This window comes from Staurois parvus, unplaced genomic scaffold (genome assembly GCF_062004578.1).
Source record: "Staurois parvus isolate SC_StPar_1 unplaced genomic scaffold, SC_StPar_1.0 ptg000562l, whole genome shotgun sequence".
NCBI lineage: Eukaryota > Metazoa > Chordata > Amphibia > Anura > Ranidae > Staurois > Staurois parvus.
In genome coordinates this window covers 11,269,741-11,292,365 of record NW_028318358.1, presented here as the reverse complement: position 1 = coordinate 11,292,365, position 22,625 = coordinate 11,269,741, and the positions used below count along the sequence as shown (strand labels likewise).

General features: G+C 40.7%; 1 protein-coding gene across 2 annotated transcripts in view; it reads left to right on the top strand.

Annotated features, from left to right (window-relative positions):
* The window catches only part of EIF4B (eukaryotic translation initiation factor 4B), a 53,119-nt gene that overhangs the window by 26,125 nt on the left and 4,369 nt on the right, over positions 1 to 22,625 (top strand). The window contains exons 5-13 of one of the 2 annotated variants that reach the window (XM_089691477.1): positions 2,210 to 2,264; positions 6,215 to 6,352; positions 6,708 to 6,830; positions 9,185 to 9,373; positions 9,519 to 9,753; positions 19,195 to 19,286; positions 21,212 to 21,416; positions 21,850 to 21,905; positions 21,984 to 22,068. In XM_089691477.1, coding sequence (XP_089547603.1) covers positions 2,210 to 2,264; positions 6,215 to 6,352; positions 6,708 to 6,830; positions 9,185 to 9,373; positions 9,519 to 9,753; positions 19,195 to 19,286; positions 21,212 to 21,416; positions 21,850 to 21,905; positions 21,984 to 22,068 — 1,178 coding nt within the window. The remainder of the gene's footprint in view (positions 1 to 2,209; positions 2,265 to 6,214; positions 6,353 to 6,707; positions 6,831 to 9,184; positions 9,374 to 9,518; positions 9,754 to 19,194; positions 19,287 to 21,211; positions 21,417 to 21,849; positions 21,906 to 21,983; positions 22,069 to 22,625) is intronic. The other variant, XM_089691479.1, reaches the window with a different exon arrangement.

Genomic DNA, 22,625 nt, shown 5'->3' with positions numbered 1-22,625 from the left:
AAGTCACAACTGTGCTAACTGATGATGAGAAAAGGTATTTATCAGTTTATATTTACTAAAATAGGTTCTGTGTACTGTGGGAGACCAGATATAGTGAATGCAGGATCCTGGGTTTAGTAACACTTTAATGTACTTTTTTTTTTTTTCTACTCGCAAAAGTGCATTTATTATTTTTTTAAACAAAGTTGAACTTGGCCTTTAAGTTGTACAGCTTCAGCTTGCCAGCAATTAGCTGTCATTAGCAACTCGCCTGCTGCTCTGTCTTCTAAAGATAACACCTGAATTTTGCTAGTAATGCTTGTCCGTCTTGAAGTGCTGATGTCATTCTTAAACAGAGTTCCACCCATTTTTACTAATTTTACCTTATTCGTTAGTCCCTGTGAAAAGAAGCACAAGTTGGAAATTTTTTTTTTTTAGATATAGATATAGATATATATATATATATATATATATATATATATATATATATATATATCCTCTGCAAGCCTGCAGTTTAGGTCCCGACCGCCTAGGCGATGACGTAGATGGGCGATTTTGCAAGGTCTCCTGGGATGTCGTTTCCTGTACACAGGAGTCCTTTGGTTTCCTGTGCTCGCGAGCCTTCCTTGCAGTGCTGTACAGGTTGCCCGGCAGGGGGCGGGAACTTCATCCGTCCCCACCATTGCTATGGCAACCTGTACTACACACGTCGCGCCGAGCATTGTCTGTACTGCGCATGCGCAAGAACGAGTGTTATATGCTGGGATAGCCAGCAGCACGAATTCAGGAACTAAAGACCTGCAGGCTTCAGATGCCCACAGCCATCATGGCGACTGCCTGTTTCACAGATCCTGGTAAATATGGACGATTTGCAAAGTAATTACAATGGTTTTAATATTGAATTATTCCAATTCTAAATGATATTTGTAATGTCATCGTGGATCTGCTTTTAAAAAAAAATTTTGGGGGGGACTGAAACTCCACTTTAAAGTAACAGGTTAATAGTGCATAGTGGAAAACGTGCACATGTGCATGCTTTCCTGCACTGGTTATGTACTTGTTCCTAGTTTACTGCAAAGTCTGTTATAAAATATACATGTATGCCTAATTTATAGAAATATTGTATACACTGAGTTTTGCTACGCAGTTGTCATGAGCAAATCTGAAGTGAGTCTCCTTGGAAATCCTATAGTTGTAGCTCAGCTCATAGGCATATGAGCTGCATTCATCACTGTGCTTTCAAGAGCTCTGTAAAGCCAGAACTGCTGAGTATAGCAGAATATCTCTTGTGGTTTTATTTTTCCTTTGTGAGTGTGTACAGTGAGGAATGCTGACTGTGGAAAGGTACACATCAATGCTTCTGCTGACTTTTTTCATTTACCCTAACAGAGCTTTGGGCAGTTCATGCTCCTGTCTGTTATGTTCTGTTAGTTAAAGTTGATAAAACCTTGCTTAGCTTTATTAAGACTACACTTAGACCATCTAGTGCATTATTTGTATTAACATTTTTGTCTGAACTGTTGTGGAAAATCATAAACATTCTTTCACTAGTTGGTTTATCTTGCTCAATTGCCTTGGCTAGACACTTTCACCATTGAGAGCAAAGGAACAGTTGTTCAGTAGCCCACCCCTGACCAACTTATACTCTTGCTTATGCCTCACTGTGTAGAGTCAGACTCTGCATAAGATATGTCAGTTTCCATAGCAAGGAAGAATGATCTGGTAGGAATCCTTTTTTTTTTTTTTTTTTTTTTCTTCTAATATAAACCCATATTAGTTGAACATAACGGAACCAAATAAAACAAAATCAAGTTAGATTTTTAATTCTGTGAGAAATCCTCAAACAAAAACGGTTTGGTCAATCAATGCATCACTGAAATTTATTGTTCCCCAGTAAGGTATTCTAAATTGTACCAAAGTTTTGTGCACAGTTCTGTTGCAGGGAAACCTGCATTGAGTAAGCATGTAAGCTGCTATCATTGATCGCCTCCTGATAAGTTTAGTTATCTGGCTGTTCACTAGTTTGAGTCATGATCAGGGATAAGCATTTATCCAGTAAATTCAAAAAGTGTCTGGGTGAGCAACTTGAAGACAGGTGATAAGCAAGGCAGCTATGTAGCATTTTCAAAGATTGGAGTCAAAAATAATTGTGGTTCTGGTTTCTTACATTCCCACTCTTTTTATGAAGACAGATTTTATTTTTCTTTATTAACGTTCTCTGGTTTCCCAGTCTCTAGGAAACAGAAGGATAAGAGTGGACATAGCTGACCAAGCACAGGACAAAGGTAAGTAGTCTGTTATAATGCATTTGCCTGAAACCCCTTTTGCTACCAGGCCCTGCTCTCTGTTTCTAACCCCATGTGGCTAGATTTTTTATTTTTTTTTATCCACTTTATCATGTTTCACCATTTGTGTTACCTACATCATTGAAAACACCACCCACTAACTATACATTTTCTGAATGCACAGGGCCCATAAATGTTTTTTATCGCAGTGTAGTGTGTGTTACAATGTGAAGGAAAGCCTTGTAATTTGCTGCCCTGTGTGGAGTTAAATTAATGCAAGTTGAAGAGGGGGAAAAAAAAGCACTGCAATTATTAATAATATTATTATACAGTATTTATAAAGCGCCAATAGTTCACTCAGCGCTGTACATTACAAAGGGGGACAGAACAATACACAATAACAATACCAATACAATGCAAAACATGAGGGGATCGAGGGCCCTGCTCTTTCGAGCTTACAATCTCGGAGATGCATTGTAACAATGTATAATCTGTACACTAGTGAGATTAACGCTGGTGTAATCAGGCCCTTAGTATGTTGGTACACTGCATCAACAGATTTAGGCCTCATGCGCATGCATGCTTAGCAGATCCTGTTTGCTGAGGCATAAAATCTCCAGTGCTTTCTGGGGAGCCCAATGCTCCACATGCAATTGCCAAAGAAAGTGAGTAGTTGTATACGGCCATGCTCTGGTAAGCACTAGTAGCTTCTGCGCTGACATTTATCAACACATGAGCCTCACCATGTTTTTGGAGAAGTAGATATGCACACGTACGGATAAATACAGATGTAGCAGACATGAGCGCATATGGCAATTCACTTGCATTGGTGGCTGAATGCAGGAGCTAAAAGTGGCATGGATTTTATACCTCAGCAAACAGGAACTGCCATGTCTGTGAAGCCTTAATGCCTGCAATCAGAGGCTTATTAGTCACTGGTCATAGCTATTAGCAGAGTCTAGAGGACCCTCCTGCTATAATTTCAAAGTCTCTGAAGTGACTATGAGCTTATAACAGAAGGAAATGCAGCCGACATAAGGATTACTGACCAGCTTCCAGCAGTTTTGTTCCGCTGCAACCCATCTGTTGGTGGCAGGGGAAGAGGGAATGATTTAGAACCAAGTTTGGATTTTACTGCTGTATTTCTTGCTAGGAATATTTCCACTCACATTATGCTTTTGTGACAGGATAAAAAAATTAGGGTAATGAATATTCCTGAACAATAGCAATAAAAACCTGACCAATTCTAACTTTGTACATTTTACTGAAAAGTATTTTTCTGTTTCATTTTCGAGATTTAATTTCGCTTCCCATGCCTTTTGACTCCTTGGTATCAGGGCAGGCAGTAAGGAGAGATCTGTCTTTTGGGTATGCATCTAGCAGTAAATGTCCTTCTTGCTTTTGAAAATAGGTTTTAGCTAAAATTGGGTACTACATTTAACATGTTCCCAACCACGCTATAACCAAGAGACAGCTGCAGCGTGGTTGGCTACTTCTGGGAGGGAGTCCATGGACTTCCTCCCAGAACCACACCCCCCGCATGCCCTGCGTGTGAGCTGTGATTGCTGTGTCCTTTGGACACAGCCGATCACATGACTAAGGAACTGGCCAATCACAGCCGTTTTGACCATGTGACCAGCTGTGTCCAATTACAGCTGATCACCGAGTAAATAGGAAATGCCGGTTATTGGCAGTCCTCTCCTTACGCTGACAGCACGTGAGGAGAGCAGAGCCAGGAAGCAGTATTTCGCAGGGGGACATCTGCACAGCGAGTAAATGAGGCGCCGGCCCTAATGAGAAAAAAAAAAAAACTTTATTCCTTCAGGTTATTCTCACACAAGGAATCACTTGGGTGTTCAGTACAAGTGCCTGCTGAGCAGCCAAATCAAGCTCCATTGTCTGCTCCTTTTAAAGGAAAAGTTCACCTCTTAACTTCTTCCTGCCTGGCCTATTGTACATAGATGGCCAAGTGGGAAACCTATTATGCTGGGAGGATGTCATATGACATCCTCCCAGGATCACGCTTCACTTGTACCCCACAGGCCAAGCTCCAGCACGATCTGTCATCAGCCATGTCCATGGGACACAGTCAATGACAGATCACAACATCGGGATGCTGCCGGTATCATGTGATCGCTGTGACCAATCACAGCAGATCACATGACAGTTGTAAGCAGTGAATGGCTTCCGTTCATGCCATTCATTGCCTATAACTGTGCAGTGAGCTGTGATTGGTCACAGTGATCACATGTATAGACTGGGCCAATCACAGCCCATCTGTAGCATATGTGATCAGCTATGGCCAATCGCAGCTGATCACAACAAAAACTACTGAATTAATCTGTTTCGTTAAGTAAAAATGCTTGCTTATACCAATGAAATTCGTTGGTATAAGCAATCACAATGTGTTTAAAAAAAAATAAAAAATCCCAATCACTTGCACAGAGTTGTAAAATGTTATTATGGTAATATTGTATTGCTCTGATCACCGGAGTAGGGGAAAAAAATAATAAAGAAAAAGTAATAAAACAGCACTTTAGCACGGTGTGTGGAAGCAATCAGTGGCGCTGCTGTAGGGCTAAATGTTTAAAAAAAAAAAAAAATCTTAAAAACAACTTGCTCCGCATCTAGAACTACATGTCCTGGGTGTCGGGCAATATATATTGCACATCCCTGATGTCACATGTTCCCCGGATCCTTAAAGCAACCATAATTTGTCATTTTTAAATCTTCCAAAACAAATACCATGCAAAAAAAGACTGTAAATACCTTTTACGGCTGTCCATGATGCCAAACACTGCTCCCTTTTAGAAGAATGATCCTTTGCATTCCTCTTAGAAAATGGGCATTTCCAGAAGCGTTTATCTCCTGAGTCTCCCACAGCTCTCATTGGTTTCTCCTGGAGATCTCTGTTACTACAGGAGACAATAATAACATGAAGGTCTCCTCTTTTGTGGAGAACTTGTGATATTGTTACATGCACACAATGACCACTCTGTCATAAACTCCTGCAGCTGCTTCAGAGTTGCTGTAGGTCTTCTGGTAGCCACTGTGACCAGTTTCCTCCTGACCAGTTTGGAGTGACGTCCTGATCCAGGGAGGGTCTGTGTTGTACCAAATACTTTCCACTTAATAATAGACTTCACTGTGCTTCCAGGCAATAATAAAGCCTTTTGAAATTATTTTGTATTGCTCTCCTGACTTGGCTGTCCACAACTTTATCCCAGAGATCTTTCGAGAGTGCTTTGTCACTCCTAGTTGTTTGCTTTAGTTGCACTACCAGTGACTGAAGTTCTCCAGGAAAGCTCTTTTCATGCTGAGCTAATCAAAATGACTAGAGCTGATCACAGATGAGTCAAATAACTGTGTGCCATTGCAAAGGTGATTAGGTACACCTGATTGAAGTAATTTTGGGGAGGGTGATCCTTTTTCCAAGTTGGTGATTCTGTTTTATAATTAAAAAAAAATTGTGGCATGTTGGTGTTATATCGTTCACTTGGAAGTTATAATTTGCATTGAGTAAATACAGCTGGATAAAACAAAAACTGTCTTCATTTCAGACTGCAAAGCCACAAAATTTAATATTTTTGGGGTGGGGGTAATTCTTTTCTATACCCACTGTATGAACATGTGCTGTGGTGGAAACTTTTTTTTTTAATACAAGAGAAGGGAGGCCGCAAGATTACCAGACCTTGCATTTAATGCACAATCAACTTTAGGCATAGCAATACACTGATAATCAAGTTGTACTACAATATGTGAACAGGCTGTGTCTAGTGGCATTGCCTACTTGATGGCTTTCAGAAGCTTGCTTGCGATTGATGGTCTTATCATTTTACCCCTGATTTTGTACAGTATTTAGCAGTCATGTACAAAGACTTTTTTATCTTCATATGCCTAAGAAGTAACAGCCCAGTAACTTTGATTTACTACAATTTCTGTGTGTTCAGATCGGGACGATCGCTCATTTGGCAGAGATCGGGACCGCAATAGAGAGTCTGATAAAACAGATTCCTCTGACTGGAGGGCGCGTCCCAGCACAGACAACGATGATTATCCTCCTCGCCGTGAGGAGGGCTTCGGAGACAGTAAGTGCTTGTACCCCATAGGGAATCACTCTAGGTCAACTCTGAAAAGAAAGGCCCCTCATTGTCCAGCAGCTTTCCTTTATTCCTAAAGCTGCACCTGTAGTGCTACAATCAGCATGTTGATAAATTTGTATTACTGTTGGACAAAAAAAAATGTAGGGATATTTATGCAATAAGTTAGTGAAGTCCACATATGTAAAGCAGTGTTTTGGTTTTAAAAATATGTATACCCCAAGGAGCCAGTGCTAAGATATTGACGCATTATAGACATTTAGAAGAAGCTAAATGGATGCTAGTGGCTGCTTCAGAGCATGATAAATGTTTTCCTGGAATACTAATGTTAATCTTCTGACAGGGTATCGAAATGACCGGTATGAGTCAGACCGATATCGTGATGGCCCACGCAGGGATGACCGCTATGATCGAGACAGAGGAAGGGATCGCTATGATGATCGTGACCGCCGGGATTATGATAGAGGCAAATATCAAACATGAGCAAAAAACAAAGTGTTTGATGTGGTTTTCAGATTTATCGCTTTTCTTGCATTGCACTCAACTTCTATAATTGATGTGTGATTGAGCTACGTTGATAAGTATTTGCTCTGTTCTCCGCTCTGTAAATACTTTTTTGAAAATGTAGAAAGACTTTTCTCCTGGACAGTATTTTATATATACAAGATACTGACATGAAATGTGTTTCATAAATCATCTTTAGTTTACAGTCTTTCTGCCCTTGCTGAAATGTGCACATAAATTTGTATCTGTTTACACACACACTGAGGAGAATTTACCCAGACTGGAGCAGATAGAATCGATAGCTGTTGTTTATAGCAACCAATCAGCTTCTGCCTTTCAGTTTCTGCTGTACTGAGATTTTGTAGCCATACTCCACTTCGCATGCTCCCCCTCACAGCTCCTTCCTCCTCCACAGCCAGCTTTGAGGTCAGCTGAGTTGGTGCCACTCCACCTACAGTGGAGAAGCTGTGAGGGAGTGCGAACAAAGTGAATATAAGGGTATCTTTCCAGACCAAAAAAGATTTGTGAAAAGAGATTCACAAGAAAAGTGGCTACATTATGGACAGAATGCGATACTCAGAAAAATTTCCAAAAATTATGCTTTATTACACATTAATAATTAACAATCGGGCAATTGCCCTGGTTTGCCATCACCTCAGTATGAGACAATACACACAGACTTAAAACCATTAAAATCACACCAAGACCGGTCTGGATATATATGTGCTGCAAAGGCTATGACAACCATAGTCTAAAGCAGCGGTTCTCAAACTGTGGGTCGCGACCCCTTTGGGTACTCTCACTCTGATGTATATATAGTATAAGTAACAAAGAGCCTTCTTCGTTATTCCTGTAACAGTCCACTCACCACCTGTGCCATAGGTAGTAGAAAATAGAAATATCCTTCAAAGGTACTGCCGTATTGATCCAGGGAACTACCGCTTACATCAGCCGACATTTCGCGGGTTCCAGCCTCTCCATGGTGCCTGTATAGCTCTTGCATGACTCATGGCATGTGAAAATGGCTGCCTCCTTGTAGGTCTGCGTGCATATCGCCAATGCGCATGACCGGAAGTGACGCATGATGTCAACGCGTTTCGCCGATGGGCGTATCTCACTCAGCTTCGTCAGGACGTATCTCACTCAGGAGAGGCTGGAACCCGCAAAATGTCGGCTGATGTAAGCGGTAGTTCCCTGGATCAATACGGCAGTACCTTTGAAGGATATTCCTATTTTCTACTACCTATGGCACAGGTGGTGAGTGGACTGTTACAGGAATAACGAAGAAGGCTCTTTGTTGCTTATACTATATATACATCAGAGTGAGAGTACCCAGAGTGACAATTCCTATATCATTTGTCTTATTACAGGATGGGGATATTATGATGCTTTATATAAGGCATATAACATATATTTCAACAGGCGGAAGACCTATTGGGCCTCATCTTATTTCAAATATCAAAGTGGTTTGCAGTCCACATGTTGTGGTGAAGAAACCATATAAAGCAGGCCTCTGCTATTTGTATTTATCTCCATCAAGACATCAACAGGGACTCTTTCATCCATAAGAATCTTTGCAACTATTTACGTATATCACAAATAGATGGGCCCCAACCACATGTGCCTCTACAGGGTTGTACTGCATGAATCCATCACTATATTACTGGGGTTTATTCCCCCTTCTTTTCATTCTATTTTTTACCCATATTGCCTTGTATAGGCTTAGGGTTATGCTTCTCTCTATGTGGTAACTGTATTTGCTTATATACATGCATGTGATATTATATACCTATGGTATAATTTTCGTAAACACCTCCTACAGGGAGTGTAACCAATGTGCGGTGCTGCAAATGCTTTAGACTATGGTTGTCATAGCCTCTGCAGCACATATATATCCAGACTGGTCTTGGTGTGATTTTAATGGTTTTAGGTCTGTGTGTATTGTCTCATACTGAGGTGATGTTAAACCAGGGCGATTGCCCGATTGTCAATTATTAATGTGTAATAAAGCATAATTTTTGGAAATTTTTCTGAGTATCGCATTCTGTCCATAATGTAGCCGCTTTTCTTGTGAATCTCTTTTCACAAATCTCTTTTTTGGTCTGCATATTTTTTGGCTACTGGATGGAAGCCATATATTGGGTGATACAGTAATTTATATTTGAACCTCTAAACCTATCTTTTACTAACTGTATCTTTCCAGACCATGCTGGTTTCTTTGATTATACCACCTAGGCATGAAGTAGTCAAGTCATAATCTGGTGTTCACTAATGTAAGCTTGTCATTTTTATTTGTCTTAATGCTTATCTTATCAGGTTATGACTCACGGGGAGGTAGTGGAAGAAGAGCATTTGGCAGCGGGTACCGTCGAGATGATGAATTCAGAGGTGGTGCAGATCGATATGGTGGTGATAGGTATGATGACCGGCGTGATGACCGGCGTGATGATAGGTCGGACAGGTGGAACGGCTATTCTCGAAATGAGGAAAGGAAGGAAGAAAGAGGTATATGCAAGATACAAAGGAAAAAAAAAATTAAACATTGTTGCATGCTGTATTAAACTGAATGGATTATATATAAGCTGTTTGGGCATTATGAATCATACATGTTCCAGCTGTTAAATTTTATATCCCTATTTTATCAACATAGGTCCTCCCCAGAGGCCAAAGTTGAATCTCAAACCTCGTTCTGCACCCAAGGAGGAAGAGACCAGTGGTTCAGCACCCTCGAGTCGAGCTGCATCAATATTTGGGGGTGCCAAACCCGTGGATACAGCTGCCCGAGAACGTGAGGTAGAAGAAAGATTGCAGAAAGAACAGGAAAAAATGCAACGTCATTTGGATGATGACCGGCCTCGACAGATAGAAAGGAAGCCACGGGAAAGGTAAGAGTGGTTTGAATAATTTGATGTACTCTCCTTTTATCACTTATATTTCATCCATTTAAGTAATGCTTGCTATCTAGCTTGGTTAAAGGGTAACTCCACTCTGAAGATATGGCATATGCAATCGCTACACAAGCTATATTGTGTAATCGAATGTTATTAAAAATAACCTCTGCAGCACTGTAATTTTTTGTACAATTCAGTGCAGTATGGCAACCTAGAAGTGTTCCATTCAGCATTGGTGTATGGAACACCCCCAGAAATGTTATTTCCTGCTTGCTGATTGTCTCACCGATTTTCCCAGAAGTTTGTACAAAGATACAAGTCAGATTTTAGGCATCCTCTGCAATAAAAAATAACTTTTGTTCAGATACTCCCAAGGGGTTAATAGGTTTTTGATTTCTCAACAAAAGTGGAGTTACTCTTTAAATGGTATCCCTAGTGCAGATACTATACTTGAGTCCCCAGGCCTTTCTCACTAAATTACCTCAAGTTCCAGAGATTTTTTTTTTTTCCTTCATTTCGTTGATTTTTCAGTTTCCACACAATTATACCTTTTAGGTTTTCTATTCTACCCTGAAGTGTTATATATTTTTTTTCCAAGACAGATATGTTTTTGATTTGGCAGCAGATTTGTATTCTTATATATATTAGGAATAAATCGTTAAAAAATAGGAAAAAATGTACTTCAGAATGTGTTACTTAATTTGAACACCCCCAAAAAATTTAATCTGAAGTACATTTTAGATATGTGTGTATATTTGTGTGTGTGTATATGTACGTACACACACACACACACACACACACACACACACACACACACACACACACACACACTCATAGAAGTGAGTCCACCCCTCACATTTTTGTAAATATTTTATTCTATCTTTCCATGTGACAACACTGAAGAGATGACACTTTGCTACAATGTAAATTAGTGAGTGTACAGCTTATTGAAAATGTCCAAATTGGGCCCAAAGTGTCAATTTGTGTGACCACCATTATTTTCCAAATGTATAGTAATAATAGCGAGCGCTCTAGAAAAAGTAGCAGCTAGAACACTAAAAGGAAATCACAATAACCTTAAAGTAACAATCGGTAAATAAAGTGCAGCGCTGAGAAAGGATAAATGGATAAATAAATGTGAATGAATCAAAGTTCATTCAGAATAATTTGTTCGCACGATGTCCTCTAGTAAATGACACCACTGGAAATTTCCACAACAGCACGTATGTCTAAGAGCTTGTCACAGGAAACAAATGGCAGAAGTGCGCACTCACCGACTGCGCATAGGAAATGTGCATAAATGTAACCGCCAAATGGAGTGTAAACAGCAGGCAGATGGTGGGTTTCCCTCAGAAGAATGGTCATCAAGATTGGGTGAAGTGTAACTCTGCTGGATCCTGAGGTCTCCTTTAGGGATGTGTGGATATTCAGCATGGATACAGGGCTCCCTCCTCTGGATACTGGATGTACTGTGGGTATAATAGCTTCTCCAATAGGAGCCAACAAAGGGGGGTGCCAATAGTGTAGTAACTTCAGGTATTTATTGAATAAACATGTTAAAAACACAGGGTGCAGGTACAGATACAAAGTGCCAAATATTAAAGCAGAGTACTGGAGCATTGACCCTTAAGCAAGATGGCCGCCGGGCCTCCTCGTGGTCCAGGCGGCGATGACGTCACACGCTGTTAGCTCCTCCTGAGGCCTTTCATGCTAAGGCACATCGTCAGAGGGGAGGCTAACCTTGCTTAAGGGTCGGTGCTGCAGTACTCTGCTTTAATATTTGTCACTTTGTATCTGTACCTGCACCCTGTGTTTTTATCATGTTTATTCAATAAATACCTGAAGTTACTACACTATTGGCACCCCCTTTTTTGGCTCCTATTGGAAGAGCTATTATACCCACAGTACATCCAGTATCCAGAGGAGGGAGCCCTGTATCAGGCTTTTGTAGCCAACAGTTTAGACATTAATGGCTGTGTGTTGAGTTATTTTGAGGGGACAGCAAATTTACAGTTATACAAGCTGTACACTCACTACGTCACATTGTAGCAAAGTGTCATTTCTTCAGTGTTGTCACATGAAAAGATGCAACAAAATATTTACAAAAGTGTAAGTGTGTGTGTGTGTGTCTGTCTCGTGTGTGCATTTTTTTTTTCTTTTTAATCTCAATGAACAAGAACAATTACCAAAATTTTCACAAAACTGAGTTTTATAGAACATTTGTTTAGCTCATTATATGAAAGGAAAGTTAATAATAATATAACTTAGATTACAAAATCTTCAGTTTTACTTAAATTAGTTGATGCAAAAATGAATACACCCCACAACAAAAACTACTACATCTAGTATTTTATATGACCTCCATGATTTGTAAGGACAGCACCAAGTCTTCTAGGCATGGAATGAGCAAATTGGTGACACCTTGCAACATCTATCGTTTTCTATTCTTCAAGAACGACCTCTTTTAGAGCCTGGGTGCTGGATGGCAAGTTGTCTCTTCAGAATTCCCCATAGGTGTTCGATTGGGTTCAGATCAGGAGACCTACTTGGCCACTGAATCACTTTCACCCTGTTTTTCTTCAGAAATACAACAGTGGTCTTAAATGTGTGTTTTGGATCATTGTCATGTTGAATTCATATAATCATCCAATGAAATGCAGCTCCCCGACACCAGCACCACTCATGCAGCCCCAGAGGAAGACCCTGCCACCACCATGTTTCACTGTAGGCACTATGCATTTGTACTCCTCACCTTTGCGATGCCATACAGTTTTGAAGCCATCAGTTCCAAAAAAACATTTATCTTGGTCTCATCAATCCAAAGTCCCAGTAATCTTTTTTTAGCATGGGCTCTGGCAAAGTCCAGGCGGGCTTTCTTGAGCATGGGCTTTAGAACATGCTTCCTTCATGGACAACACCCACACATGCCATTCCTCTGCAGTGTACGCCATATTGTGTCATGGGAAACAATCATCCCAGTGTAGCTTTCTACTTCTTTAGCTAACTGCAGTGAACTTGCATGGTGATTTTTTTTTTTTTTTTTTTTTTTTCTTCTGCAACCCATCTGATGTCGATGTGTTCGCTTCCGTGGATGGCCTGAATGTCTCTATGAGATGGTTGCAGGTCCATCTTTGTTACATTTTTGTATCTTTTGCTACCGTATTCTGACTGATAAGTAAAGCTTTGCTGATATTCTTGTAGCCTTCACCTTTCTTTTGTAAAGAAATTTTTTCTTAGGCCTTGTGACATTTCTCTTCCATGTGGTGCCATTGCTGACAGCATGAAATGGGACGGGTTTTCTTTAACGCCCTTTTATAATCAACTGTCCACTGGACACCTGTTTAATGAATAATTAGACTCACCTTTAGTTGATTTCTTGTTAATTAGGATTTTGTTGTCTAAAATTTTTAGCTTTGCTCCTAAGACTTTTATTGGGGTGTATTCATTGAATGAATTTGTTAGGAAAAATACTTTTGTGTGTGCAAATGAACAAATCTTGTTTGCAATCAATGGTCCACATTTGTGGGAGTATTTTGTAGTATAGTGTCCCATAGAAAATGTTGATTCTGAAAGGAAAGGTTTTCTGACAAATCTGTTGGGGTGTACTCATTTATCCTGAGCACTGTATATATAATATAAAACTGCAACTTTTTTTTTTTTTTTTTAAAGGTTTGTGATTGCTAAAATTCAAATGACATTCTGTTCAGTTAATAATTTTTCTGCAGACACGTCAATGTCATCCATATAGTCCAACACTTGTTGCAACATGGGGTTTCATTTTGATCTCCTTGCAGACCAAATCCAGACGCCTATGCAACTGTGCAGCAGCATATCACTTCTAATTGTGATCTGTTGCTGGCTTCAATTGCTTAACTTAATTGCTTAGAGATCCTTATAACGGTGATCTTTTGCTGCAGAGAGACCATGGACAGAGCTGCAACAGCTGTGTCCCAGCCTTTGTACTCAGAGGAAGTGCCATGGCATCACAACACTCCTGATTGTGTTTATATTCTCTTCTGCAGTCCTTTTGGAGCTATCTTTAGAAGCCTAGGGTGTCTTTTTAAAACCTTGCGGGGATGAATAGTCGCTATCTCTGCTTCACTTTAAAATAGCACTGTAGGCTCAAGTAGCTAAAGCTGAACATTCTCTTCCACACTTGTAGAAAATCATCTCCTGTGCTGTTACTGATTGCTGTCAATTTCCTGCAGACTTGCATTTCAGCAATATACCCCTTTGAAGCTGCATCCGCTAATTTGAGCCCTTATTCATCTGCTGTCAGAATAACTTCAACCATTTATCAATCCCCTCTCCTCCAAGTCTGGACTGTTGTTGGCCTGCCTGTTTACAGATATTGTCTTTCTCTGCCATCAATTTTGTTCCTGAGTATTATGTGAAAGAACACATCCCTGGTATCCCTTTTAGACGTGCTTGCTGAAGCAACTAATCAGCTGACAACACAGCCAGGCATGTGTTCCTTCATGTAATGCTCTTGATAGAAAAGTGCTGTGACACACGAATGTCAGCCTGTAATGTTGCTCATCACAATAATATATATCCACACAACTTTATATAAAAAAAAAGTCCAATCTTGGTGCTCAGAGGAAAATGCTCATGCAGGTGCTAAACATGTGATCACTCTTATGCAAATCCTTAATGGCTGAAGTGCCCCCTCACCTCCTTGTATCGACCCTACTGGGTCAGCTCGCTCAGAGATACAAACCCCTCAGGATGGTATCAGGATTATTGGCCAAATCCACTTCAACGTATTCCAATCTTCCCATATACAGCCCTGTCAGTCCTCTCCAGGCCATATATAAACAAAAAACCTCCATAGTTTAAAACCTTTTTATTGGGGTATAAACAAATAAAAATGCCCACTCACATATTCCTTCGCCTCTGACACTGAAGATCTACCACATGCTGGAATTGTACTGCATGGGTATACAATACAGGATTTTCAAATATGGCTCCAACTCCGGAAGTGACGTCACCGCGCACCCGGAAATGCCTCCTCGCGTACCGACGCGTTGCGTCACGAGACACGTGACTTCATCACGTGATGAAATCACGTCTCTCGTGACACAACGCGTCGGTACGCGAGGAGGCATTTCCGGGTGCGCGGTGACGTCACTTCCGGCGTGGGAGCCATATTTGAAAATCCTGTATTGTATACCCATGCAGTACAATTCCAGCATGTGGTAGATTTGCAGTGTCAGAGGCGAAGGAATATGTGAGTGGGCATTTTTATTTGTTTATACCCCAATAAATAGATTTTAAACTATGGAGGTTTTTTGTTTTATATATGGCCTGGAGAGGACATCACTGACAGGGCTGTATATGGGAAAATTGGAATACGTTGAAGTGGATTTGGCCAATAATCCTGATACCATCCTGAGGGGTTTGTATCTCTGAGCGAGCTGACCCGGTAGGGTCGATACAAGGAGATGAGGGGGCACTTCAGCCATTAGGGATTTGCACAAGAGTGATCACATGTTTAGCACCTGCATGAGCATTTTCCTCTGAGCACCAAGATTGGACTTTTTTTATATAATGTGTGTTTATTATTGTGATGAGCACCACTATTGGATATTTTTATATATAATTTTGTGTGGATATATATTATTGTGATTCTCATGAGTGTTGGATTGGACATTGGTCACATGTACACTTGATTACACGTTTTGCACTGTGTATATTTTACTCCCTGTGTGCACTGGGGGGTTTTGCATTTATTTGTGTTTTATTTATTGATTTGTAGCGCTGCACTATTTATTTGAGCGCAGGAGGATTTTTACCATTTCTGTAAGCCTGTAATGTTGCCTTACACTCCTCATAGTGCAGCATGTGGGTTAGCCACGGTGCTTTGCAGGTCCAGTGCCGTGTCCCTGAAGACCCCTTCAGGGGTATGCCCACCTTTGGAGGGTGAAGCCAGAAGTTCACTTTATAAAAAAAAAAAAAAAAAATTATAAATGCAGATGTTATGCAGGTAAAGTGCATTTAATTATTTCTGGAGCCTGTAGAGCATTGCACCCACGACCAGCAGGTCCTCTTTGGTAACACATTACATGTTACACCCTAAATATGGGTAAAGTACAGGGTGGAAGCCTTTTAGGCATTCTCCCATAGTACCCATTTTATTCCCCTTTGGGGTGTGTAAAGAATGCTGTCCATGCTTATGTTTGCATGCTTGGACATTCCAGGATGGCTAGGATTACTGGTTTTTGCTCGTTTTCTCTGTCCCGCTGGAGGGCATCTGATAACACTTTAATAAAATGAAAGATTGTTTGCTGCCACTAATTGTGTCCCGTGCAAGAAAATGTATTACTCTACAATGCTAAGCTGCTGCATTCACCAGTAATGTCTGTTCATCACAGACAGTAAAACAAAAAATATCAAGTGTTGTGCTGCTAAAATCTCAAAACTTAGTGTTGCCAACTCTATTCATATACAGTGAAACCATGACTATACCATTTCAATGACATAGATCCATAAATCCATACTATAAATTCTCTTCCACTCCATTTTTAATAATGAAAGTCTTCCTGCTGGTGAGTGAGCCCACTATCCTGATGCTGTAAAACCTTTTTAAACAAAGTGTTTTTCCAGGTGGACCCTCACCTTCATATATTGACCTATAGGTTATAATAGGTCCATATAGCACGTCTCCCCTTCTTTTGGGGTGTAAACAAATCCTCTCACAGGTCATCCAGGCTCTCCTCTCATTTCCACCACTTATTAGGGGTATCTGTATCTTTAATAACTTTGCTATACCACCGCATTAGTTCTGTTGTTCAAACTCGCAGCCTCATAAAGCCACCATAATGTAGTATGTTTAAAACCATTTATTAAAATAACACTTGCATTTCATTAGAAATAATTTGCATGGTAAGAACAATACAAGGCTTCTGATCGCAAACACAGCTCCTTGCCACACTTCTGGTGTTCCAGTTCTGACATTACCTGGCTCCTCCCCACATGTGTCGTCACGTGACTTCATCAGGGGTAGCTAGGTGACATGCGCTGGTTTTTATTGGCTTCGCTCCTTGTTAGGCCTCAGCTCTAGTTTACCTCTTGTCATAGTAACCCTCTATCATGCTGGCACACTGCAAACTAGAGGTTAAAGACAGTACTACAGTAAGATTGCTGCTACCTTCCTATGACTGAACTAATCCCTGTTGGATCATATATCTACCTTCCTTTGATTGGAGCCTTAGACTACAGGGGTCATGACATTGCCCCCTTCTACCTCAGCTCTAATTTCAGTTTTTCACTTTACCCTTGAGCCAGATACTGTATGGAGAAGCTTGAAATTGCAAAAAAATAGTGCACAAACCTTTTTCAATGCCGGTTCCATAGCCGCAAATAAACTACAAATTGTCATTTGACTTTGATCTGTCAAGTCGAATGACGAGTCGCATCGGTGTGAACCGGACCTTACAGTAGTCAGAATCTGCTCACCTTAAAGGCGAAGTTCACTGTTTAAAAACAAATAAATGCACATTTATTTTTAGGAAGTAAAAAATGTGTGGGGTTTTTTTTGTTTTTGTTTTGGGTTTTTTTCGAAGGAGCCCGATGGAGCAATGCACCCATGATAAGGAGCTCCAGAAGGTGCAAATGTTGGAACATGTTACTTGTTCCACCCTAAAAACTGGTGGAACGTGTTTCAAAGGTTCCTAAAATTCCCTACACTAGCTAAGACCTTACTGTTTCACACATTGGTTGAGCCTATGCTTTTGTGGTATCTGGATTTACATCACAGGCACTGCCCACTTCCAATTTCCTACCTTAACAGGACTCATGCCCCGTGGAGGATAATCCCATATTTAGAGGTCCCTCCTTAAGGATGTCTTTGCCTTAGTGGGATCTGCCTTTCAGCCTAAAGTTTTATTTAAAGCAGTTAGTCACACCATTGCAGCCAGGAATATGGCACAATCCCAGCTCATCCTTTAAGAATCGCTCTGTCCATCGTCAGCTGGAACATTTTGCCTTCTGCCTTGTGATACTGTGCAAGTGGCTTGATTGGCACACTTCACCAAATTTCTATATTGAGCCTTCTGTCTGTACACATGTGCAGCAATCTCTGGCCTAAATGTTGGTCAGCTGAACTCCCCTGCAAGAAACACCCTGAGTATTTACTCTTTAAAGGAAATGATGGGATAGGCGTACTCTCCTCCCCCAGAAAAAAGATTTTCTTCTCTAGTATGTCTTCTATATCTGATGTTAGAAAGGGTTCCTTTCATCCCCCCGTCTTTCAATACTAAATCTGAGAAAGGAACATACTTTCACAAGTCGACATCACCGTCAAGACCAGCACAGTGATGGGGCTCCCCACCTCTGTTAGCCTCCTTGGCCTTCTGGTCCTAGAACATCTAAAACGCCTGGATTCAAAGTGTTTTCCAGGGGCTACAAATTAGATTTGTGCGCTCTGTCTTCTTCATGCCCTCCAACTTACATCGTTTACAACTTATAACGTTTCAAAACCGAATTGAGGAGGCTGGCCGATTCTGGATCTGAAGATTCTAAACTTGTTCCTTCAGATTCATAAGATTTTCATGGGAAAATACCCAGCCAGTTATTGCTTCCATCCTTCTGGGGGGATTTTCTGGCCTCGCTAGACATGCAGAATGCTTATCTCTACATTACCATATTTCTGCCTCTTCAATGCTATCTGTGGTTTGCATTGGGCGATCAGCGTTACGTTTGTCGCCTCTCCACTGCCCCTTTGATCTTTAGCAATGCATCATTGGTGTACAGAACATTTCCTGCTTCTGTGATTGGCTATTTTTTTTTTCTCTCGGAAGCATGCGCTAAGATACAAATAACATTTTTAGACATCCCCGATATTAGAAATGTAGGTCTTGGCACTGTGCCAAAAATGTAGAGGCTGATCTGCTGAAGCTTTACTACTTCAGCAAAATGGCAGGCTCCAGCAAGAAGCAACAGGAACAATGCTGAGGGCAATTTACAGCATGCATTAATTTTGGTAGTACAACTATTGTGGAATGTATGTTCCTTGCTAACGAACAATATTTTTTATTAAGTTATGGCTACAGTTCCTCTTTACCGCCGGGCATTCTGATCATGTGACCACTGTGATTGGCAGTCGCATGATCAGAAAGCTCCTGATTGTAAGTATATATCGGGAGCTCTCCGGTGCCTACTTGTTACTTTGCTGGGAGTGCACAGTTTGCGCTCTCCAGCACAGTAAAGTGTTTGACTAGCATATATATGGCCATTTACATTAAAGCCCACCTGCCGAGAGACTGCATGTATACGCCAGGTTGGCAGAAAGTGGTTAATGTATGCTAGAGTAGTATTGTTCCGTGGATGTGCCGTGATACTGGCATTGGAGCAGGTGGTGCTTTTGGTCGTTCTAAAGTTTGCTGAGCATCAGTTTTCAGTTGTGCAAGTTTCATTTAATTCATTATCCTGTAGGCATCCAAGCTGGCGAAGTGAAGAAAACCAAGAAAGGTCTCGGACTGGAAGTGAGTCGTCTCAAACAGGCACCAGTGGATCATCCTCAAGGAGTAAGCGAAGCATAGAATGCATTTATCTTTCTATTCTTTTTAATTTGTATGACAAATAGTTAATGTACAAATTAACGATTTCAAAAAAGCTGCAAGCGGCTCTGACGTAAAGGCAAATTAAAGCAATCGAGAAGCATAATAAAGCATTTTTCCTGGAAAAAACCTCCCTTGTGTACACATTCAAGACTGCTGCTGGGTGCCACCATCTTATGTGATGTTGGCAACTCCCACTGAATCTGTGCTGTCACTCCAGTAAAACGTTAGTATTCCCATTCACTTCTGTCCTGGCAGCTGCATCAGATTACATAACAAGGTGAAGGGAAGGGCTGAGGACCTTGGCTAGCACTGATTGTTCCCAGATGAGAAGAGAACTATGACATGCAAGGAGGCAGCTGGCTGTGCTAGGAATTGGCTAGTCAAATTTTCTAACAATTTAAAAGCACATTGCAAGTAAATAGTAAAAGATAAATACTCCAAGGAAGCTTTTAAAATAATTAACTTTTCTGTGCTTTTACTTGTCATTTCAGTTGATGGCAGGGTCTCTTGAAATATTTCAGTTTTAAAGACCAGTGCTGGCCAATACACAATTTGAAAAATCATTCAATCTCATTTATAAATAAGGAACCCTTGGTTGTGAGAGCAAACAATATTGCATTTTGAACGGTAAATCAGTCAGTGGACATAAATGAATAGTTTTATTTTTGTTTTGTCACATATGTGCAGTACTGACGGTTTGTTTGGTTTTTTTTTTTAACGGGCAAGAAACACGTTAACCTTTCAATTTATCATCAATTCAGAAGATATTTTCCAAACTTTCTTGGCTCAAAAACCTCAAAACCGATTTTCTATTTGTGGCCATTAACTTGACAAAAAACTAATGGCGGATTTCTAATTATTTTTCGTCCAGTGTATGGCCTCCATAAGATTTCAAAGACTACCATGGGAATGCAATTATTTTAGTAAATATACAGCAAAATACCTTTTCTCATCAGCAGTATATAGCAGTCTTGGCTGGCCATGCACTGGTTAAATTTGTAGTAGGAGTTTTCATTCTCCTCCTGACTGTCCTGTGAGGCTGCATAACAACCCAATCCTCTGTCTAGACAGTGCTGATTGGCCCTTTGCCAATCACATACACCCTCCCAAAAAAAAACTAGCAGTACACAACAAACAGAGAATTCTTTTATGTAATAGGTCTTTTTACTGACCAATAGGCCGGCAGTGTGGGAAACCATACCTTTAAAGTAAAAGTCTAGATTTGCCTAATATTTAATTTGCCCGCGTCTCTGCATCTACTAATTGCTTAGATTTTTTTTTTCCTTTTTTTTATCCACTAAACGTAACATCTGCTGATGCATTCTTCATCATATGCTCAGTTTCAATTGTCCAAGCTTGTGACAGGTTTAATTTAGATTTTATTATGATTCATATTATATTGGGCTATGCAAAGTTTTTGTGTCAATTTACCTATTAGAGGTTTTATGGTACTGAGTATTAACTAGGAGTGGCACCAAAAATTAACATACTGCTGCAGTGTTATTACTAACAATGATATAGTTGCGCTTTGTTGGATAGCTTTTTTTTTTATCTCTAAGTGTGTCTTCACACTGCCCCTGTCTGGTCCCGCTATTCTTTGGGCAAAGCGCAGCTAACCTGTGGATTAACTGCACTTTCCCATAGACTTCTATGATTCCTGCAGTTTTGGTGCAGTTTCAGAGAGCACCAAAGATGCAGGAGTTTTGGTGCGCTTTCTGAAACTGCACCAAAACCACGTGACCTCATAGAAGACTATGGGAAAGCTCAGCTAACGCACATGAAAACCATTGGTTAGCAGCTGTTTAGGAAAAGGGCAGGGAGGCAGTGTGAAGCCGCCATTAGAGTGTAAAGTGATGCACTGTAACATATTTCTGGTTACTGCTCCACAGTCTCACGACGGAGGGAAAGCGAGAAATCTGTGGAAAATGAAGTGTTTGGAAAAGATGAGGAATCTCCTAGCTTGAAGTCCCCCAAATCTGATTCCCAGCTCCCTTTAAAAGTTATGCCTGCCCCGCCTCCTAAGGAGAATGCATGGGTGAAGCGTAGTACAGCACCTGCCCCTTCTCGCTCCCTCAGTTCAGAGTCCTCCCAGAGGTAAGAGTACCTAAATCACAGCTGTGGTGAAATGTAATCCTGGGTTCCCTCTTATTACTTCTGAGCCCTTCAACTGTACTGTTCACCCTTGAGGTGCTAATTTGAATACATTCATTATATAATTTTTTCCTTTCTTAAAAACTCACTGGAGGCTCAAACGGCAAATAACTGAAGAGAAAGGAAAATATTTACTTTACTTTTGGACAGTGTAATGCGAGCACACAAACTAGTAAAGGGAAACGAGTCCTGATGGACCATGACATTGAAAAGCACCTCAATGCTCTTAGTAGTTGCTAACTTTCTAATGTGTAATTTGAGCAGTGTCTGATAGGAATATATGCATTTCATAATTCACATACATTCCTTAAAGAAAAGACTTCCATAGAATTGAATGCTTTGGACAGATGTGGGTAATATTTGTGTTTACTTCTAGTGGAGGAGAGAGACCTCATGATTCAGAAACGCGGCAGCCTGTGAATGTGCAAAGAGGTAAGTTCCTTGTCAAAAGAGACCTCTGTATTCATATGTTACATGTTTTCCCCAGCACTTATTCATTCCTTTTTAAAGCAGATGAGAACAAAGTAGATGGTGTGGACCATGTGTCGATGTCTAGTGGACGTGGCATTGGAGATCGCAATAGAGTGTCCGATAGGTAAGCTGGGGGGGATGGGCAAGTAAACTTCCTGGGGATGTTTCTTGGGGGTATGGTAGTAAGTTTTTTTTTTTTTTTTTTTTTTTTTTTTTTTTTCCCCAAAAAGCTGGACAGGGCGAGTCCCCTTGTCAGAATGCAATGGCACAGTGGGGGAGATCACTGCTTGTGTTGGTATTGCAAAATTGTTTTTTTTTTTTCTCCTTTTCATTCAGTCCACTGCATTAGAAGAGATGAGGGGAGTGATTTCTGATGAGGCTGATTTGATAAATTTCATGATGTTTATAGCCAGCCATAGATGTTTCAAGTCTCAGCCAGTTCAGTGGGGACCAGCTGAGATCCCATCAGTTTATGGGCAGGCTGATTGTATCCAAGTCAATCCATCCATTGATTTGGGTAAAACCAGCTTGCTGAGTTTTCAGCATGCGATTATTACCAGTGGCTATAGCCACTAACAGTAATTGTGTTCTCCCGGCAGGGACAGCTCCCAGCGCTGGGATAACACAATAGCTCTGCTGGAGGGATTCCCCCATCAACACTTGACTGTCTATCATTGACAA